Source organism: Tachysurus fulvidraco, chromosome 4 (genome assembly GCF_022655615.1).
Source record: "Tachysurus fulvidraco isolate hzauxx_2018 chromosome 4, HZAU_PFXX_2.0, whole genome shotgun sequence".
Classification (NCBI taxonomy): Eukaryota; Metazoa; Chordata; class Actinopteri; order Siluriformes; family Bagridae; genus Tachysurus; species Tachysurus fulvidraco.
In genome coordinates this window covers 29,960,596-29,983,978 of record NC_062521.1, presented here as the reverse complement: position 1 = coordinate 29,983,978, position 23,383 = coordinate 29,960,596, and the positions used below count along the sequence as shown (strand labels likewise).

Genomic DNA, 23,383 nt, shown 5'->3' with positions numbered 1-23,383 from the left:
CCAGTATGTAAATGTGACTGCTGTGTGACCCGTGTGTTAAGTCTCTCATGTGTAAATCTGACTCGAGTTTGACTCCTGGAGGTTCATGCTGGATGTAAGTAGGACAGCGTGAGGAAGTTTAAACACTCGTCACACACAGCTCTGTGTGAGCCGCCGTGCAGACGTCGTGAACCGCAGATGAACTCCAGCTGCAGTAGGTCTGATGAAAGAGTGAGAGAGAAGCAGACAGAAAAGAAAGGAATAGATCAGGAGCGTGTGTTTGTCTGATCCGTCCACGTTGTCGAGTGTGTGTCGGCTCGCTTCTCTGATCGTTTCGGCGTACTCTGCTACTCTTTCATATTTTATGTTGCTGTGGTTTTGCTGAAGCAGATCTGGACCAGAGCGTACATCGTTCTGATCGTCTGAGATCGGCTCCTGATTTCCCGAGTGGCAGAATTAATGACTAGAACATGAAGCAAAATAGAAAAAAAAAACTTTTCTGAAGTTTGCTAACAAGCTGAAAGTGACGTCATACCAGCAAAGTAGTTTAGAAAAGTGAACAAATCTCGCTGGTTCACAGCAGGAGATGATATTTTGACTATTTGGGGTGTTATAAAAGTGAAAGTGACGTGACATACGACTGAGTTCATCCAAAGTGCGCACACACACACAGCAGTGAACACACACACACCGTGAACACACACACACCGTGAACACCCATTTATGCTGTGGCGCCCGGGAAGCGGGGGTGGGGGGGGGGGGGATGGGGCGTGGGGGATATCGGTGCCATGCTCAAGGGCACCTCAGTTGTGGCCGGCCCGAGACTCGAACCCACAACCTTAGGGTTAGGAGTCAGACTCTCTAACCATTAGGTCATGACTTCCCCCTGTACCCTGTATGTGTGTACAGGAGTGCTGTCAGTTTCTCTGCGACACGTTCGAGCGCATTCAGAGTCATGGTTATTGTCTTTCTGCTTCTCTCTTTCTATCCCTTTGTCCTTCTCTGAGTCACTCGTTCTCCGAGATGATGTCATCTCAAATGTGCGAGTTGTGTTAGCCGCTAACACGCAGACCTTGAACGAACACGCGCTGAATTTCCCAAGAAGCTTAAATAAATTGACTTTTTATTGTTATGGAAGATCGTCGCAGCCGGTTTGTGATTTTATAAAGTAATTTATTCGTGTTCCGGGTCGATTTAACTGTACACGACATCAGCTCAATGATCTATGTCGATTGGTTGAGTGAAAACGAAAGTAATCGATGAGACGTTGAAGATTTCTGTAAGGAGATTTCTGTTTATTTCTCGTTGACGGAAGGAGTCTCCAGTGTCAGAGATTTCTAACACTCTGAGGTGAAGAGTCCGAATAAAGTGAGTCTGGTGAGCGAAAGTCTATTTCTAGCCGCAATAACACCAGGAATTCTCTCGTTTCTCAGACGTCCACGACGTCAGCGTAACTTTCCACAGCATCGGTGTGACGTGGATGAGTAAAATATTGTAATATTTGCTGAATTGTTCTGGTATAAATAGAGCAGATGTGTTGTTATAGGAAAATACTGATCTCAGCTCATGTCAGGTGACACGTTCGTGTGGTGGTGTTTATTATCTGAGGTGATAATAGATCTGTCCTGATTTTCACTGGTGTTTATTCTGTCTTCTGCTGCCTTCAGAAAGACGTCCTGATTTCAACACAGATGCTTTGTTACTCAACGCCTTACGTCTCGAACCATTTCGCTGGTATCTGAGGTCTGTGAGAAACGACGTGATGTAATGAGGACGTTTGTGTTTGTTACTAACGCACTTTGTTGATCTCCGTAGCCGCTAACGTGTGTAACTTTGCAGGAAGTTTGCACAGTCTCAGATTCTTAAAATAATTCTCGACTTCTTCCTCTGATAAATAACGACTTCACGACACTCGGCTCGTCTAACACTGGAATTATTTGAATTCTAAACATTTCTCTGCTAGCAGCAAACGAGAGGACGAATCAGCTGAGGATGAACACAGAGTTAATAATGACGACTGTGCAGGTGCGAAACCTGGAGCACGTGAAACGGTGTTGATGTCATGAGAGCGTGAAGATTTATCTATAGTAAGCAATCTGTGTGTGTGTGTGTGTGTGTGTGTGTGTGTGTGTGTGTGTGTGTGTGTGTGTGTGTGTGTGTGTGTGTGTGTGAAAGAGAGAGAGAGAGAGGTTTTGAGCTTGCAGCCATTGCACCGCTTGCTAATGCTTCTTGTTGAGAAAGGAGTTTGTGTGTATGTAGTAGTAGCACGCTGCTGAGGAAAAAGAGGGAGCAACTGGGATGCGTTGCCATGACAACCATTTCAGCAGGCCGCCCACTATCTTGTGAGACTGAGAGGAGGGGATAAAGAAAGTGTGTGTGTGTGTGTGTGTGTGTTTGTGTGTGTGTGTGTGTGTGTGTGTGTGTGTGTGTGTGTGTGTGTGTGTGTGTGTGTGTGTGTGTAGCCGCACTGAAGGACAGTGTTAAAAAAAAAAAAAGGCTGCACTGTGAGCTCAGCTATGATTGGTCACACCCCTCCTATCTTTGTGTGAGGTGGGGCATTCTGGGTAATTCACTTCAGTCTGAAGGGAGGGGCTTCTCTCTCTCTCTCTCTCTCTCTCTCTCTCTCTCTCTCTCTCTCTCTCTCTCTCCAGCCATCTTTGAGCCTTTTTAATTTTCTATTTCTCTTTTTATCTTTCTCCATTTATCACCTCAGTTTTTATATTTATTCTCTCTCTCTTCTATACCTCCAGCTTCGTATCACACTTTTTATATCCCTATCTATTTATCATCTCTCTCTAATTCTTTCTACCAGTCTTGCGTTCTCTCTCTTGCTGTCCTTCTCTCACTCTCTCTCGCCATCATTCATCCTTCTCTCTCCATCCTCTCTCTCTCTCTCTCTCTCTCTCTCTCTCTCTCTCTCTCTCTCTCTCTCTCTCTCTCTCTCTCTCTCTCTATCCCCCCGCCTTCGTACTAAAGTAAAAGCAATAAAACCAATGCGGCTGCGCAGTGGAGAGTGTGTGTGTGTGCTTGTGTGTGTTTGTGTGTATGTGCGCATGATCCTGCGCACCTACATAAACTCACATAAACTCAAACATAAAAACATCACTATCTACAACGTCACGTCATACATGCAGTGTGTCTCTCTCTCGCTCTCTTTCTTTCTCTCTCTCTCTCACACACACACACACACACACGTTCTCAGCAGCTTGGTGTGGATGATGTCATCCTGCATCCTGCAGTGCTGCCGGCACACACACACACACACACACACACACACACACACACTCGTCTGCACTGAGGTCAGTGTTGCGGGATACAAAACAAACATCTTCACACAAATGCCGTGATTAGCGTAAAATTGATGCTAGCTCAGGGTTAAGCTTCAAGGCTACTAGTTTAACGTATCTGTGTGTATCTGTGTGTCATTGTAATCACAGGCTGTGACTCAAGTCGTATACTAGCATGTAGTTTAGTGTGTAACTTAAATGCGTATTGTGTTTACACACAGATACATAAACAAATGTAGGACAGGAAGAAGAGCTGGATGACGATTAGCCGTGTGTTCAAGCTAGCGAGTTGCTAATGTTGACTGTAGCTCGTGTCGTGTAGGGGTGTAGTGAGCGTTACCGTGGTTGCGTATGGGCTTTGTGGCATTTTTTATTTCTGATACAGAAGTAGAAACGTCACAAACGCTAATTTTACAAACAATAACACAATGTTGTGTAATATTAAGATTTAATAATAAACAATTTGTGTACAGCTTTTAAACTAACAAATTAAACCCAAATGAAGTAACACACTAATCAAAGGGAAGATCAACAACACCATTAGCGTGTTACGTACTCGGCTTTGTACTAGCGTTTTTTTATTTCTTATCAAACCAAGCTAACTCTGCTAGCAACATGGACTCGATTTCTGCCCATTCCTTCTAAGCTTTTTTTTCTTATTGTCTCTGTACACGTTTATGTAGTCGTTGCATAGGACTGGAGGAGATGAAGCTAGGACTCAAACAGTAAACAAGAGCAAATTGTAGGTGGGGAAGTGAAGAGGTGTCGGCAGCGCATGTGTGCCATAAGACTAGTTCGAGGAATCACTAAAACACTTTCTTACCTCATTTGCATAGAATTCTCTCTTTCCTCCGGGTACTCCGGTTTCCTCCCCCGGTCCAAAGACATGCATGGTAGGTTGATTGGCATCTCTGGAAAATTGTCCGTAGTGTGTGTGTGTGTGTGTGTGTGTGTGTGTGTGTGTGTGTGTGTGTGTGTGTGTGTGTGTGAGTGAATGAGAGTGTGTGTGTGCCCTGTGATGGGTTGGCACTCCGTCCAGGGTGTATCCTGCCCCGATGCCCGATGACGCCTGAGATAGGCACAGGCTCCCCGTGACCCAAGAAGTTCGGATAAGCGGTAGAAGATGAATGAGAGAGTGAGAGTGAAAGTTCAGTTAGCAGATGATGCTAAATGTAATTGCCCTGAGCTTGTGAGTTAGCCATCATGCACGTGATAGTTTTACTTTAATCAGACAAACTCACTAGATCTTTGACTAGAACTCTCTTGTAGCTAGTAGCAAGCACCAGTTAAGCAGCGAATCCTAACACACAGCTAGTATCATATAGTCAAACAGTTCTAGCAAATGAGATAATACAATGTATAATAGTTTTAATCCAAAGTCAAAGCTATTAAAACACTTTTCCCACTGTTTCACAGAGATGCGTTATACCTGACGCTGTAAGAAAATGGTACGATCCATTATAGGGGTGTTCAGAAGTTATTCAATATAATGATTAAGTAAAGTGAATGCTTAAGAATTTAACAAATTCTTTATCTTTATTTAATTTTTTCTTAGAGGTTGCTGGATTAAAAAAAATAGACATAGCTTGCTCGATGATGAGTGTCCATATTTCCTGGTTGCTTGGCAACATCGCTGATCCTGATTCATTTTTGTTGGTGATTTTGCACTTTACTGTTCTTCATTTTTTAATTATAGTTTCTATTTTTTATCCATATCCCTTTTATTATCTAAATATCTGTGCAGTCTGTTATTAATTTATTTTCTATTTGACCTTTAAAGTCTTAGAGGTTAACTTTAGTAGTAATAATATAGTAATAATAATAATAATAATAATAATAATAATAATAATAATAATAATGATAATAATACTTTATTTATAAAGCCAAAGCTGAACACAAAGTGCTGTACATCATAAAATACAGATAATAAAATAATTAAATAGTAACAAAATAAAATAATAGCAGCAATAAATCAGAATTAAATAAAACACAGCGAATAGAAATGTGTTTTAACCAGTTTTTAAATAATGAAACAGTGGGTGTGTGTCTGATGTACAGAGGCAGGTTGTTCCATAGCCTAGGAGTAGCAACAGAGAAGGTTAGGTCTAATCTACACATCCTCTTTGCCCTTCTGGTGTCCAGAAGCATTTGATCAGCTGACCCGAGCGAACAGGCAGGACTGTAGGGGTGAAGTACAGTATTTTTGTCAGGCGCCTTAGGTGAAAAAAGATGGACTTCACCAATTTGGCTGTCTAATTTAAGATCAGCATCCATTTTAAAGCCTAGATTAGTTATCACAGGTCTAACAGGATGCCAACAGGGGGAGACTTACTGTACAGGAGCCACCGGGGCCAAACATCACCTCTGTCTTGTTATCATTAAAATGGAGAAAATTCTCTGCCATCCAAGATTTAATGTCAAGTCAAGTCAAGTCAAGAAGCTTTTATTGTCATTTCAACCTTATATACTGTAGCTGTTGCAGTACACAGTGACATGAGACGACCTGTTGTAAACAGTGCAGGACGAGACAGACGAGACAGACAAGACAGTGCAGGACAATACAGTGCAAACAAAAAAGTTACGAGACAATACAAAAAGTACAAAAAAAATACAATAGACAATAAGCAGCGACGATTGACCAGTGTATATACTGTGTGTAAACACTTTAAAGTGACGTGACATACGGCGACCCATACTCAGAATTCGTTCTCTGCATTTGACCCATCCAAAGTGTGCACACACACACACACACACACACACACACACACCCTGTGAACACACACCGGGAGCAGTGGGCAGCCATTTATGCTGTGGCGCCTGGGGAGCAGTTGGGGGGTTCTGTGCCTTGCTCAAGGGCACCTCAGTCGTGGCCAGCCCGAGACTCGAACCCACAACCTCAGGATTACGAGTCAGACTCTCTAACCATTAGGCCACGACTTGCCCACAAAGATAATAAACATTAAACAGAAACAGCGACGATCGACCAGTGTATCTACTGTCTGTAAATACTGAATGTTCGTGTATTTCCGTGCAGTGACACTATAATGAACACAGTTTCTTAGCAGCAGGTTTTTGAGATAATGTATAGAATTGTGCAAACACTGCAAATGACCGACATATCGTACGGTATGTGCAAAACGTCATCATGTCATCACGACATGAAAGGAGATGTGCAACAGTATACAGTATGTAATCATGACAAACACCGTTTAAGTGAATCGAATGCCGTTTTATCTGTAAAGTGCTTTCAACAATGGACTTTAGATGAAGTCATGCTCGTCTGCGTAGACTTAAGTATTTAAGGTACTAACAAACATCCTGCACCTTTTGATTTGAGTAGGTTTGGTGAATCGTGAAATATCATTCAGTGCTTTATAGGTCAGTGTTTTATAACCGATGCCAAATTTGACTGGAGTGTGGATAAGATAGGGGTGATGTGTTTATATCTTTATAGGTAGGAGTATTACATACACAGATCTGGCTCTAGTTAGGACTCTAGCTGCTGTGTTCTGGATTAACTGGAGCTTGTTTAAGCATCCATGCAGTAAAGCATTACAATAATCCAACCTAGAGGTAACAAATGCATGAACTAGTGTTTCTGCATCATGTAATGACATCATATTTCTGATCTTAGTAATATTACTGAGATGAAAGAAGGTGACCCTTGTGGTGTTATTTATGTGAGCTTCAAATGAGAGACCGGTGTGGGTTCGATTCCCCCCTCCACCTTGTGTGTGTGGAGTTTCAAAGACATGCATGGTAGGTTGATTGGCATTTCTGTAAAATTGTCCGAAGTGTGTGTGTGTGTGAGTGAATGAGAGTGTGTGTGCCCTGTGATGGGTTGGCACTCCGTCCAGGGTGTATCCTGCCTCGATGCCCGATGACGCCTGAGATAGGCACAGGCTCCCCGTGACCCGAGAAGTTCTGATAAGCGGTAGAAAATGAATGAATGAATGAATGAGTTATTTGTGCGCAACTTAACATAGCATGAAATCATAGTGTGTGTGCATTTGTGTGTGTGTGTGTGTGTATGTGTGTGTGTGTGTGTGTGTGTGTGTGTTCCTGTAATTTGTCATATTAAAGTAACAGTGAGGTTTGTGTTGTCCTGCTCGGTCTTAACTCTGCTGTCTGTGGCACACGGAGTAGATGTTTATTAGAAACTCTTCTCTATCTTCTGTTATTTTGTAGCTTGTGTGTCAATAATAGAATGTAGTATCAACACAGCCAAACTGGCATCCTTTCCTAAACTCCACTCTCTCTCACACACACACACACACACACACACACACACACACACACACACACACACACACACACACACACACACACACACACACACAGATATGATCAATCGTTATGAGTCAGTGTGTTCTAAATGGAATGTGTGTTTTAGACACGACTCATCTGCTCTAATATTTCTTACAGTAATCTCACTAATGCTATAACGTGGTAATCAAATACAACATGATTTAATAGAAGGAATGTGAGCCGACTTCCCTTATATAAATCCGGTGTGTGTGTGTGTGTGTGTGTGTGTGTGTGTGTGTGTGTGTGTGTGTGTGTGTTTTTCCCCTTTGGAATGGAAATTGACATGTACAAGGATCTTAATGCAAGCAACACTAAATCATCGGTGTAAGGTGACACGCGCACACACACATACACACATACACACACACACACACACACACACACACACACACACACACACACACACACACACAGAGTGGGTTTTTCTTCACCACCGTCACCTCAGACTTGCTCATTAGCGATAAACATACATTACATTTTAAAGTGCTTAAGGTGCTGGACTACTGATCAGAAGGTTGTGAGTGAAGGACCACCATGTTTACATTCTTGGGCCCTTTAGCGAGGCCCTTAAATCTCATTTGCTTAGTTGTATAAAAAGATAAATGTAAATCTCTTTGGATAAGAGCATCTAACAAATTCCGGAAATGTCATTAATATCCAGAGGTTTTTTTTTTATTCCTATGAAGCTGCTTTGTGACAATAACTATTGTTGAAAAAAAAATGCAACTTTTGTGTGTCCCTGTGTGTCTCTGTAGGTGACGTGTCCCCCATCAGCATGTCTCCTATCAGCCAGTCTCAGTTTATTCCGCTTGGTGAGATCCTGTGTTTGGCCATTTCAGCCATGAACTCAGCACGCAAGCCTGTTACACAGGACGCCCTGATGGAGCACCTGACCACCTGCTTCCCAGGTACACACACACACACACACACACACACACACACACACACACACACACACACACACACACACTGTGAGGACATGTGTCAATTGGTATGACTCCACCTCCTATAGGCTCCGCTTACCATGATGTTATGGTTTAATGTTATTTAAAATATGAGATGTTAATGATGAGATGTTTTAAAAAACATTTTGTTTTTGATCAAATTTATAGTCCATCTACATAAAAAAGCAAAAACTATTTCAGAGCACATCAGAGGAAACTGTTAGATCAAAAGCCTCAAGAATAACCATATGAGCTGCGTACTGATGGTCAGACAGATCAGTATGCGGAGATATGGGATAAACAACAGCAGTGTTATAAAGTTCTCAAAGGAAAAAGACGAACATGAGGGTTTATACGTGAACTGATGAGGAGGAGAAACGATGAACAACCTGAAGACAAAATGTTCTGTGTGTGTGTGTGTGTGTGTGTGTGTGTGTGTGTGTGTGTGTGTGTGTGTGTGTGTGTGTGTGTGTGTGTGTGTGTGTGTGAAACAGCCTCCATCTTTACGTTACTGTGATTCACTGCACTCACATCAGCAGCTGCAGGGTTTTCGGGAATAACGACTCGAACACATCCCTAATCAATATTGTGCTGACGAGGGGTTTGCAGCTCGATGATGTCATCCTGGTGTTGTCCATCATGGCGCATGATGAGAAATCTAGTCGATAGAGAGCCTCAAAGCATGATGGGAAATTATAGCAGTGCTGCTTCTTATACTTATTTATGGCTGATGTTTATGATGAAAAAAGGGCAAGTTTATAATTGTTTGGCTTAAATACTGGAGTTATTGTAATGAGGATTGACTTTATACAAAACACACACACACACACACACACAGCATTGTTCTGTACATCTAAATGATCTTGATGTTTTCATGACATTTTCAGCAATAATAATAATAATAATCGTCCAAATCGCAGATTTTACACGATTGCTTTTGTGAATTTGCACTAAAATACACCTTTTATTCTTGTCTTTATACATTTTCTAATTGCTGCATCCATATGTTGTAGAAAAAAATTGTATTAACCAAAACATGTAATTTTTTTTTACATAATACAGGAGCATCTCAATAAATTAGAATGTCGTGAAAAAGTTCATTTGTTTCTGTAATTCAACTCAAATAATGAAACTCGTGTATTATATAAATTCAGTTCATGATTCTGACTCACATTTAACAAAAACCCAACAATTCGCCAATCAACCAGTCTCCAAAAATTTGAATACTTCATAAGACCAATAAAAAAAACATTTTTACTGAATTGTTGGCCTTCTGGGAAGTTTGTTCATTTACTGTAAATGTACTCAATACATGGTTAGGGCTCCTTTTGCTTTAATTACTGCCTCAGTTCGGCATGGAGGTGATCAGTCTGTGGCACTGCTGAGGTGGTGTGGAATAGAGGGATGCATTGGGATTGGGATCCCGCGGGACCCAACGCAAATCTCGCGGGAGCGGGCGGTTTCACCTTTGCCCCGGGCGGGAGTGGGCGGTCAGAAAATTTAGCGGGAGATCCGCGGGACCCGGTGGGATTTGGCGTGTTGCCTAATAATAAGAATGGAGTCAACACATGACGTTGAGAAGAAGATTAGTATTAGCATTAGTATTAATTTAACCTTTTTAAATGCAATCATGTTTAATTCTGTTATTCTGGACATTAACCTGAACTAATAATTAGTCTGATCATTTGTGTACAATCAAAATTTTCACAAGCTCTAAAGAAAAAATCCGCGGGAGTGGGCGGGAGTGGACACAAACATTGCGGGTGCGGGCGGGAGTGGAACACTTTGACAGTGGCCTTCAGATCATCTGCATATTTTGGTCTCTTGTTTCTCATTTTCCTCTCGGCAATAGCTCATAGATTCCCTATGGGGCTCAGGTCTGGTGAGTTTGCTGGCCAGTCAAGCACAACACCACCATGGCCAATTTACCAACTTTTGGTGCTTTTGACAGTGTGGCAGGTGCCAAATCCTGCTGGAAAATGTCATTCGCATCTTTAAAAAGCTGCTCAGCAGAAGGAAGAATGAAGTGCTGTAAAATGTCTTGGTAAACATGTGCACACTGCTTCGGGTGTGTGTTCACGGTGTGTGTGTGTGTGTGTGTCTTCACTGCTGTCTGTGTGCACTTTGGATGGGACAAATACAGAAAACGAATTCTCAGTATGGGTCACCGTACTTAGCCGTATGTCACGTCACTGTCACCGTCACTGTCAAATCATCGCAGACTGTGGAAACTTAACACTGGACTTCAAGCAAATTGCGTTTCTCAAGTCAAGTCAAGAAGCTTTTATTGTCATTACAACCGTATATAGCTGTTGCACTACACAGTGACATGAGACAACCAGTGTAAATACTGTATGCTTAATCAATATTACGTGTGCAGAAATACTGGAATGAGCACAATTGTGTTATAGCAGCAGTTACATAAGGTATTGTAAAGTATTGTGCAGAACAACGATCGACTGAGATTTGAGACAGCATGTGCAAAGAGCAAAAACAGTGTGACAAATATGCTGGATGATATGATGGTGCTGTGTACATGGATGCTCGGTACAGTTCAGTTTGGTTATTGAAGAGTCTGATGGCTTGTGGAAAGAAACTGTTACATAGTTGTGAGGGCCCGAATGCTTCGGTACATTTTACAGATGGCAGGAGGGTGAAGAGTATGTGTGAGGGGTGTTTGGGGTGAAGAGTGTGTATGAGGGGTGTGTGGGGTCATTCACAATGCTATTGGCTTTGCGGATGCAGCGTGTTGTGTAAATGTCCATGATAGAGGGAAGACAGACTCCAATGATCTTCTCAGCTCCTCACATCACTGCAGGGACTTATGATCCAGGACTATGCAGTTCCCAAACCAGACAGTGATGCAGATGCTGCTGGGTTTTCTTGGTGATGGAGCTGGTGTTGAGTGACCAGGTGAAATTTGGTGCTATGGTGCTATTGATGATCTCTACAGGTAATCGGTCGATGTACAGCAGAGAGTGGTCGCTCTGTGCTCTCCTGAAGTCAACAACCATCGTTTTATCAACATTCAGAGACAGGTTGTTGGCTCTACACCAGGCAGTTAGTTGTTGCAACTCCTGCCTGTATGCTGACTTGTCATTCATGCTGATGAGACCCAACACGGTCGTGTCATTGGTGAACTTGATGATATGGTTTGATCTGTGCATTGCTGCACAGCTGTGAGTCAGCAAGGTGAACAGCAGTGGGCTGAGAACGCAACCCTGAGGGGCTCCAGTACTCAGTGAGACAGAGGTCTCCTAGTCAGGAAGTCCAGGATCCAGTTGCAGAGGGAAGTGTTCAACAGGCTCAGTTTCCCAATCAGGTGCTGAGGGATGATTGTGTTGAATGCTGAACTAAAATCTATGAACAGTGTTTTTATTGTCCAGGTGGGTTGGGGCTAAATGAAGGGCCCGTGGCAATGGCATCACTTTGGAGCAGTTTGGACGATACGCAAACCGCAGGGAGTCCAGTGAGGGTGGAAGCTGGGTCTTGATGTGCCTCCTGATGAGCTTCTCGAAGCACTTTAAAATGATGGGTGTGACGGGACGATAGTCATTGAGGCAGGACACTGTAGACTTCTTTGGAACAGGGACGATGGTGTTTGTCTTGAGGCAGGTAGGAACAATGGCGCTGCTCAGGGAAATGTTGAAGATGTCAGTGAAGACATCCGCTAGGTGTTCTGCACATTCCCCGAGCACTCTGCCAGGAATGTTGTCTGGTCCAGCAGCCTTCCGTGTTTTAACTCTGCGTTGTGTTCTCCTCATGTTGGCCGTTGATAGACAGAGTACCTGATCGTTGGGGTTGGGATTGTCTTCCTTTACGCTACATTGTTCTGCACTTCAAACCTCGCATAGAAGTCATTCAGCACAACTGGGAGAAAGGCATCACTATCACAGGCAGGTGAAGCGGTCTTGTAATTCGTGATCACCTGTATGCCCTGCCACATGTGTCAGGTATCTATGATGTCCTGGAAGTGGCGGTGGATTTTCTGGGCATGTGGGCGCTTTGCTTCTCTGATGACTCGGGACAGTTTGGCTCTTGCTGTTTTTAGGGTTGCCCTGTCCCCTGTTCTGAAGTCTATGTCTCTAGTCTTCAGCAGCGCATGCACTTTAGCAGTCATCCACGGCTTCTGATTCAAGCGTGTGGTGATGGTCTTGGAAACCTTCATGTCATCAATGCACTTGCCGATGTAGCTGGTCACAGATGCTGTGTACTTCTCCAAGTTGACGGAGTCGCCGTTGGTTGCAGCCTCCCTGAAGATGTTCCAGTCAGTGCACTCAAAGCAGTCCTGAAGAGCAGAGGTGGCTCCTGCTGTTTTCACCTGCCTCAGACCCTGTTTAAAGGTAACCGGTCTGACGAGTGGTCAGTATGCTGGAATTAGCATAACAGAGATGTGGTCTGAGTAGCAGAGGTGGGGGCGGGGCTCTGCACGATACGTGTCAGGAAGGTTTGCAATGAGAGGTGAAAACACGCTGGATCTTGTTTACACAAAGTCAACATACTGATAAATTTTATGGAGCACTGAGTTGAGATGATTGAAATCTCTGGCAATGATAAACAGTCCATCTTGGTGAACATTCTGCAGATTGCTAATAGCCCCATAGAGTTCACATAGTGCCTCTTTAGTATTAGTGCTGAGGGGAATGTACACTCCGACAATGAAAACTGTCGTGAATTCTTGTGGTAAATAAAATGGCCCGCATCTTACAGTCACAAACCCCACTATTGATGAACAGTAACTAGAAACAAGCACAGAGTTCTTACACCATTCTGTGTTGATGTAAACACTCACTCACCACCAACGTGAGCCTTACCGCACAGCTGCATTTCTGTCTGCTCAAAACCAGGTGGGCCCTTTTAGTTGAATGGCAACGTTCGGAACTCTGTCGCTGAGCCACGTCTCCAGGAAAGCAAAGATGCAGCAGTTTCTAAACTCTTGCCATGTGTTGTTTTCAAGTCCGACATAGTCCGGTTTACTGTCCAGGGAGCAAACTTTGGAAAGAAGTATGGACTGGAAAGGACGGGTGATGGTGTTGCCTGATACCGAAGACCAGGAGAGGGGACGCCGAAAGCAGTGCTCGAGGAAGCGGAGGCAGGAGGCCTGGTCTCCGCAGCAAGTCGAGGTCACGAAGCCTTTCCAACACATCATCGTGTAGGTTGGTTGTTGCACGATTTCGGTATTGTACTAACTTCTGGCGGTTGTATACACGAACAACTGCCCCTGGTGTCCCTGGTGCTACTGCCACGCTGCTACTTCTCCACCATTCATCCAGACTCTAGGACCTTGGTTTCCAAATGAAATACAAAACTTGTTGGACTATTGGGCAACAGTCCAGTTCTTCATCTCCTTAGCCCAGCTTAGATGGCTCTGACATTGTCTGTGGTTCAAGAGTGGCTTAACAAGTGGAATACAACAACTGTAGCCAAATTCCTTGACACGTCTGTGTGGTGGCTCTTTATGCCTTGACCCAAGCCTCAGTCCATTCCTTGTGAAGTCGACCCAAATTCTTGAATTGATTTTGCTTGACAAGCCTCTCAAGGCTGCGGTTCTCTCAGTTGGTTGTGCATCTTTTTCTTCCACACTGATTGGATACAGCACACTGTGAACAGCCTTTTTTGGCAATTAATGTTTGTGGCTTTCCCTCCTTGTGAAGGGTGTCAATGATTGTCTTTTGGACAATTGTCAGACCAGCAGTCCTCCTTATGATTGTGTAGCCTAGGGAGAGACCAAATTGAGAGACCATTTTGATGGTTCAGGAAACCTTTGCAGGTGTTTTGAGTTGTTTAGCTGACTGACCTGTGACCATATTCTAATTTTTTGAGATAGAGAATTAGTCGGGTTTTTGTTAAATGTGAGCAAAAATCATCACAATTAAAAGAACCAAAACTTAAACTACTTCAGTCTGTGTGTACTGAATTTATAAAATACTCGAGTTTCACTATTTGAATTGAATTACTGAAATAAATGAACTTTTCCAAGACATTCTAATTTATTGAGATGTACCTGCACATTTAAATGAAATTACAGTGAAATCTTCTGTACAGCAGAGGATTTATGCTTGATTTGGTGATGAAAAACAAACCACAGTGTTTTTCTGAAACCCCACCTTGAAGATCTGTTTTTACACTTTGTCGAACTGGTGGCTGATGGGAACACTCCAGTTCACTGGTGCCAAATGTTTCAGAACTTTCAGTGCAATCAAAAAAGTATTTGTGAAATTAAGAAACCAAGGTTCCTCCAAACAGCCAAACCTTGGGTTATGAAGTTGCTCTGCTGAAAGCTCTGTGGGTTAATTGAAGTTGTGGTCTGAACTCGGAAAAATACAATGAACTATTGATCAGATGAACCAGTGGTTAGAGTTAACCTCTCTCCTGAGGAACCTTATGAAGCCTTATGTTAAGTGTTAAGCAGAGCTTCTGCTGACGAAGCAAGACATAGTGTGATGGCTACATCGTCACTACAACACTGTCGATACCCAGTTGGACCGAGCTCTGCTGACAGCACACACATTCTCTATAGCTGTACTAGAGCCTCATTCGTGCCCCATTGTGTAGCGTGATTATTGTGTGTAACATGAGGATTTGCTATATTGAGAGTAAAGCCGCCTTCACACTGAACACGACAAACGACGGCCGATAAACCGGAAGTCATTCATTTCCTATAGATAGTCGCAAAGGGGCTGCGTGTGGTGCCGACCATCTGCACCGTTTTGAGCGTTGGAACCGTTAAAAAATTTAACTTGTGCGACTACACCGCATCCGATATGCCGACCGGATGTGATGTATTCCAATGTTGTCCAATCAGGTTCGTGTGCGCGAGGTGATAAGAATTATTGAAAAGTATTAATATTAACTTTAGTAATTTTTAAACTTTAGCAAAAACAATCTCTTTGTTTTAAATACATTGTTATTGATAAAAAAGTAATAAATTATTAATATTTATGTTGTATTGTTTTTAATGTTGTGTCCACGTTTCCTCAAAAATTATTCGCAGGCTTTCTGGATTTATTGTTGTATTGATTGTTTGTATTTACTCCTTCATTAATTCATTCATTCACCATGATAAATAGAGGGAGAATACAGGCTCTTGCTTTTGCTTTCCTTTACTGGAGATACAAAAGAAAATATTGCAAATCAGTGTGGATAAAACACTACCTGACTCGGAGAAAACGTCTCGGCGAGTATCACCGTTTAGTGCAAGAGTTGCTCCTTAATGGTGAAGATTTTCGTGGTTATTTTTGGGTGTAACGAGAATTTAGCTTCTCTCCCATGTTGTCATCTACGCGATCATATTGCATATTCCGTGTGACTGTCACTAGGGGGCGACATCCGACAGTCGTTTCCGTTTGTCGTGTGCAGTGGAAAGGCGGCAACTCTCTTCAGTCCGAGAGTTTCTGCATGACAATATATAAAATCAGGTTACATTGCTGCTTAAATTCATGTTCAGAGTCTCATCCAGATTATACAGAGAACCTGTGTGTAGTTCACGCAAGGTTTAAACCTTCAAAACCAGATAGAAAAACATGGATAGAAAATGAGGACCGAAGAAGTAAATAGTGTTATAAATTTAATACAATGGAAAAGAAAAGCAAGACATGAAAATTTTTTGAAAAAGTGCTTTGTTAAAATGAGAAAAATCTGAGAATAATAAAAAAAAAAAACGCTATATATTGCTGCATAAATAGTCGAAATTAGGTTTAATAGAACAGGGAATAGAATAGCACCTGACACATCACTTCATGTTATTTTCTTTTATATTGCGTGCTGACAGTTCATTCTTGTCTTAACTCGCCATGTGATGATTTCATCACTCTTCTATTTCATTGTTTTGGTTTATCAAAATAATAAAACATTAAAGCAACTCTTTAGCATTTGTTTATTGCACTTGCAGGTAAAACTTGAACATTCATGTTACCTATTGTTGTTACATCACACTCTTAGTCAGTGTGCTGGACTTAATAAAGCTTTAGATCAGAATCATGTGGAACAGAGACACACCTCTCAAACTCCGCCCACCTGCGTAACTCGCACGTAACTTCTGAGAAATTTTGAATAGTAATGTGCACAATTTGACTATTAACATTTTACTACACACTACACATTCTGAATACGACTCTAAGAGAAAATCCCGAATACGAAAAAAAATCGAACAATTTGCTATTTAAATGTTTTACAAATTACACTGAGAGATTAGAATATTTATTGTCGTGACCAATCAGAGAGCAAAGCTGCCAGACTTGACTGAAATTAGCGCCATGATTCCTTTATCTAACTTTGGAGGTGGGGGAAAAACAAGTGGAGTATCCATAGTTGCGTCATATTGTTATGGCAACTGCCAGGGTATGATGTAATGGTGGGCAACACTTAACCCTGACCAGTTATAGCTTATGTTCTGCTTTAGCCTGCTTGATTCTGTGAGTGAGTGAGTGTGTGAGTGAGTGTGTGTGAGAGAAATAGAGAGAGAGAGAGAGAAAGAGAGAGAGAGAGGTAAAGCTGATTGAAGCTATACAAGAACCAGAGAAAAGTAAGGACATTGTGTACCCTGTGTGTGGACACTTCTGTTGTGGAACAGCCACAAATCTAAAATACTTTAAGGCTCCTGTTGTGTCCCATAACAGCATTGTATTTATATTACAGTTTATATTACAGCCCCGGTCTTCTTTTTCTCTCAGTGATTTGAAATTGAGCCACAGAATTCTTCTGTGTGTGTTCGCAGTTTGGTTTTCATCTTAAAATGTAAAATACAAGTGACATTGAACATTGGAATGTAAAATGTCACTTGTATTTAAAATTTTGCTAGCTGCATTAAGGTAGTTAGGACTGAGTAGCGGTTCAGCTGAGAATAAAGGGTTTTGTTTCACTTTATATAAATGTTGATTGTCAAGAACACGATGCTACATAAAAGGTCTCAGTCATCTATCGTCATCTGTAAACATTTGTTTTCAGTTAGTTGCCATATTTTCTCGTGTGTTTGTTCTATTTTGTTCTAGCTTGTACTAGGCTGCAAGTTCAACATGAACTATTTGTGTTGTTTTATCTGGCAACTTGTAATATTGTAGGAGATGCTGCATTTTCTACTCATGATATTTTCTCAGAGAACAATTGCCATGTGTTTTGGTTTGATCATTAATTATGAATTATTCCCAGTTGTGATTGTGTTTTGTCACAGTATTGGAGGTTGATGTCAGAGCATTTTAATGGATATGAGCATAAATAAATCAGAGATCTCTTACAATATCAGTACTTATACATTCCTAGTTTTATATTTTGAATTGTCTGCCTGTTCCATGAACTCTTTTGTCATTTGCCATTCACTGTGATGGCTGCAAAGTCATATCCATCAGTTGTAATACACAGTATCACCTTAATGGACCAATCATGCCTTTGCATCTGAAGGTAACTGAATCACTGAACTATACCAGAATGAAGGGCAACAGCGAAGCTGCACACTATAATGCTTGTATTAACAAGCACTCTTGAATACTCTTTAAAAATTCCATTGTGTTATGTTTCAGAAACTCAATTATTATTTGTGATTGTTAAATAAATGGAAATGACACAAATGTAAATGAAATAACCTGTCTTCAGTATTCAATCTTGGTCAGTAATCTTGGTCAAGGACTTTATACCCTGTGTGTGAGGAGGTTATAAACCCTGGATGGAAGGCCAGCCTTTTACATCTGCGACAGCTAGGACAGCCCATCTTCTGGCAAAAGAAAGGAACCAGAGAACACCTACAGTACATTGAGACAGGGAAAACATATAAAACTTCAAGATACAACTGGGAACTCTGAGGTGTCAGCTACCCATTATGCCACTGTGCCACTCAATAACCATTATTTTACAAGTGTGCATTTAACATATACAGTCTTTTATAGTGAACTGATTCATTCAGGTGTGTAAGTAAGTGTTATGGAATTTTAGCAGTGACTAATGACCAATAATTAATGGCTAGTGTTTTTGCAGAAAACATACTTATGTTTTTTTTCTTTTTTCCCTTAGGTGTACCTACACCAAGTCCAGAGATCCTGCGTCACACACTCAACATGCTTGTTCGAGAGCGGAAGATCTACCCCACACCTGAGGGCTACTTCATCGTCACTCCTCAAACTTACTTCATTACTCCTTCCCTCATTCGCACCAACAGCAAATGGTACCACCTGGACGATCGGCAACAGCAACAACAACAACAACAACAGCAGCTGCAACAACAACAACAGCAGCAACAACAACAGCAACAGCAGCAACAACAACAGCAGCAACAGCAATGTACATCGCCACAGTCTGGCACAATCACCCCTTCCACATCGGGCTGTGTGCGTGAAAGACTAAACCACAAAAATCACTGCGATTCTTATAACTCCTACCGTGATGAGGTGCCTAGCAATCATACCACACTTCAAAGGAAGTCACCAAAAGAACCTAAAGGAGATCCTCCCTCATATCCACAGCCCCCACCTCCTCCAGCAAACATGCAACACCCATCAGATCCAGACAAGAGCAGGACCAATCCTTCCTTTACATATAAGACAGACACTTTGACCAAGAAGAAGGAAGGCAGTACTGGGGGCAGCAGCGAAAGGCAATCAAAAAAGTTTGGGTTGAAGCTTTTCCGCCTGAGCTTCAGGAAAGATAAAACAAAGCAGCTGGCAACCTTTTCCGCACAGTTCCCACCGGAGGAATGGCCTCTGAGGGATGAGGACACACCTTCTTCTGTTTCTATCCCTCGTGAGGTGGAGATGGAGATCATCCGGCGCATCAATCCAGACCTGACAGTAGAAAACGTGGCACGCCATACAGCGGTGATGAAGCGTCTAGAGGAGGAACGTGCCCAGCGCTGTAAGGCAAATTCAGCCGCTCAGCACAGTGCCCGAAGCCGTCGCAGCCGAGGTCACCGTCGTGTCCCACATGGAAAATCACGCTCGCATAGTAAGACTCGTGCCTCTCGTGGCGATCCATCTGAGAGCTCCAATCTAGACCTAGCAGCGGTTGGATTGGATAGGGATTATAGATTCTTTAGTCAGTCACTGGTGCGCTCACCTAGAGAGGGGATGTATACAGTAGAGCGTAGGAGTGGTGCTGCCTACCTCGTCCATAGCAACCCTAACATTGCTGAATCGTATTTCCCAGTTACCCCTGAATGGGATGTATCAGGAGAGCTAGCAAAAAGGCGGACAGAAATGCCATTCCCTGAGCCTTCACGTGGGACTTCCCATTCCAGAGTGCATCGGAGTCACAGCCACACACAGGACCGCAAATCTCGGAATGAACGGACAGATAAAGCCAAGGAAAGGTCACGATCTATGGACAACTCCAAAGGACCACTGGGAGGTGGAAGCTCCTTGTTAGGCCCTCCTGAAGACTACGATCGGAGTCCGGACCACCGAAGCCGCTACTACACAGATGATGGGACATTAAGGGCCTCATCACAAAAATCGTCTCACTATTCACGCATTATGTTTTCAGCTGCTAAGTTCAGCTCCGAGATATCTGTTCCTGATATGGGCAAGATGAGCCTTGACACTCCTTTGGAGCGAAACAAGAGCAGGGACAGCCTGCCAGCTTACAGTGACATGAAGGCCCTGTCGCCCAAGCCTCTTGCAGATGACTACTTCCAGTGCAATACGTCGAATGAAACAATCCTAACAGCCCCGTTACCACTGGGCAAATCTGACCACGACACTTTAACGGCATCAGACGGAATCTGCAAGGGATCTCCGGCTGATCGCCAGACACCGCACCTCACTTCCCCTCATCCCATGGAGTACAAAGAGGATGCCTCTGCCTCCAAGGGACACAATGGCTCTGGTAAACCCACACCAAGCCAGACTCCAGAGCCCAATTCTAGTGGGCGTTTAATACAGCATCAGCAACACAATTCTGACCCTGGGGGAGGAGGTGGTGGTGGCAGTGGTGTGATGGTGGATAAGAGGAAAGAGATATTCAGCAAAGACACTTTGTTCAAACCACCACACAGCATCTTGACAATGAGCTACGTTGACACTGGCTACTCGAAGTCAGGCACATTGCGAAAGACGCCGCACATGAAATCATCTGAGGTGCTTGATACTTTAGAACCACAGCCTCCACCTATCTCTGGCCCTTCACCTGCATCCGCTACAGCACCTACCGGTCCAGAACAGGGAATCCCGTCTACATCAGAAGCTGCCTTTGACTACTACAACGTGTCGGATGACGACGACGAGGAGGTGGAGGAAGCCTCTCATAAAGAGACGGCTCCACCAGAGGGAAAGGTTAGGACCGGGGGAGGAGAGAGTGGTGGTGGTGGTGGTGGAGTCAGTGTTGGGGGTGGGGTTGGGGGTGGGACTATGCAGTGGCTGCTGGAGCGAGAAAAGGAACGGGATCTACAAAGGAAATTTGATAATAACCTGACTCTGCTGAGCCCCAAGGAGAATGAGAACACCAACAGCCAGAAGTCTGCGCACTCAGCACGCCTGGACAGTATGGACAGCAGCAGTGTGACCGTAGACAGTGGATTTAACTCACCACGGTAAGAATGAGGGTTTTTATATTTTTGAGCTACAGTACAACTAGTAAAGATGACTTACCATCAGTAACATTACCATTCATATGTAATACATAGAACTATTTAGGATGAGCTTTGTGTTGCTTGTTTATGAATAACAGCTTCTCAACTTGATTCATAAGATTTTTTCAATTCAATTCAAGTTTATTTGCATAGCGCTTTGTACAATTGACATTGTCTCAAAGCAGCTGTACAGAACATAAACATAGAACAAAGGGTTATTATAAGAATAATATAAAGAATAATAGAATACAAAATTCAAGATTAATATTAGATAGATTTAGTTCACAATGTGTATGTATTTATCCCCAATAAGCAAGTCTGAGGTGACTCAGGCAGGAGTGGCAAGGAAAAACTCCCTTAGATGGTAAGGAAGAAACCAGACTCAAAGGGGAACCTCATTCTCATATGGGTGACACTGGAGGGTGAGATTATAAATATACAGTCTAACAAATGTTGTATAGATGCAAAAGATCACATGGAGTTCACATCTTTTTAGTATAGCAGAATCTAAGTGTAGCCGGTAGATCCCTGGATGCCTCAGGGTTCGCTGGGTCGGCCTCATCTCAGTGGTCCAAAATCTTCATCGCACGGAAGACGATCAGGGCTGGTATAATTTCTGGATGCCTCGGGATGGGTAGAAAGAGAGAAGCAGTGTAGAGGGATTAACATATCTGCTGTTCATAAAATTTGCATTCTGATATAATAGTGCACAGCATTATGGGATGTATTATGTGTACGCCTGACTAAAGAGATGAGTTTTTAATCTACATTTAAACTGGGAAAGTGTGTCTGCGCCCCGAACACTATCAAGAAGACTATTCCAAAGTTAGGGAGCTAAATAAGAAAACGCTCTACCACCTTTAGTAGAGTTAGATATTCTGGGAACTAGCAGAAGTCCTGAGTTTTGTGATCTCAGAGAGCGTGAAGGATTGTAACGTGTTAGAAGACTAGTTAGATACATGGGAGCTAAACCATTAAGAGCCTTGTACGTAAGTAGCAGCAGTTTGTAATCAGTTCTAAACTTAACAGGTAGCCAGTGTAGAGATGATAACATTGGGGTTATATGGTCATACTTTCTTGTCCTAGTGAGAACTCTGGCAGCTGCATTTTGGACTAACTGTAACCTATTTATTAAAGATGCAGGACAACCACCTAGTAATTTTATCACTCCATCACTTCAATGTCCACTTGCGGTCCATTGGGAATTGAACTTTTGAGTTGGATAAACCTTGATCATTTTAAACCTTGAACACATTAGCTGGGTACACATAACTAGCTGTGGTTCTGACTTGATAATTAGCAAATGTACCACTTAGCTAGCTTTATTGCTAGATATCTAGCCTGTCCATTAGTCACTGAATGTACATAAGCTGTCATGAAATAATAAAATACAGTTTGCAGTGAGCAAATAGAGCAAATAGCGCAAATTGATCTGGTATTAATTTATTACAAATGTCATCCATTGGTTTTGTTGTTTCCAAAAATAAAATCATGAGAATGCAGGCTGGATAAGTTCTGCTCCCCTGGGAGTTAAAGGAGTTATCTTCCAAGCATCCATAATATTTTCTTACAGGTAACAGAGAAGGGAAGTCAACAAGGCCTTGTCTAAAATTCCACAATGTGGTAGTAGCTAGAATAGAACGGGGGCATAGAAGCCTTTATTATCGCCACATATACATTACAGCACAGTGGAATTCTTTTCTTCACATACCCCAACTGAGGAGGTTGGGGTCAGAGTTAAGGGCCTTGCTCAAGGGCCCAGCAGTGGCAGCTTGGCTGTGCCTTGAACCCCGATCCTCCGATCAACAACCCAGAGCCTTAACCAGTTGAGCCACCACTGCCCCCAATAACCGACACCACTAACCAGCTAGCTAAGTGTTTATCAGTCACAGAATTTGTTTTCACAGTTAAAAGTGATGAGTCATAGCACCATGCTAAACACTACCTGCAATGAAAATAATTAGGGGTGTAACCATGCTGTGGTCATTTGTTATAACTGCTACTTAGTTCTTATTATAGCTAGCTACCTAAATTTTAGCTAGCTAGCTACGACCACACATTAGTAGTACGATGTGTATTATTTTGAGGCAGTGTAATATATCATATGGTATAAAACAATTTGTGTGGGGGGGATTGGTTCTTATTCTTTTAGCATAAATGGTGATTCATGCTTCAGGGCTCCTCATCATGTCATCATGTCTAAAATCTCTTACTAGAAATCTGAACATTAAGTGAAAAAATACATTTAGTATTCAGTTTGAAAGTACACAATTTAGGACTTAACAACAGATAAGGAATGTGTCATGCTAGCTATT

The 23,383-nt window shown here is 42.5% G+C and overlaps 1 protein-coding gene across 4 annotated transcripts in view; it reads left to right on the top strand.

Annotated features, from left to right (window-relative positions):
- The window catches only part of stox2a (storkhead box 2a), a 60,272-nt gene that overhangs the window by 32,491 nt on the left and 4,398 nt on the right, over nucleotides 1–23,383 (top strand). For 3 of the 4 annotated variants that reach the window (XM_047812810.1, XM_047812811.1, XM_027157019.2), the window contains 2 exons: nucleotides 8,330–8,482; nucleotides 18,521–21,029. In XM_047812810.1, coding sequence (XP_047668766.1) covers nucleotides 8,330–8,482; nucleotides 18,521–21,029 — 2,662 coding nt within the window. Of the gene's footprint in view, nucleotides 1–8,329; nucleotides 8,483–16,911; nucleotides 17,043–18,520; nucleotides 21,030–23,383 lie in introns of those variants that run through there. The other variant, XM_047812812.1, reaches the window with a different exon arrangement.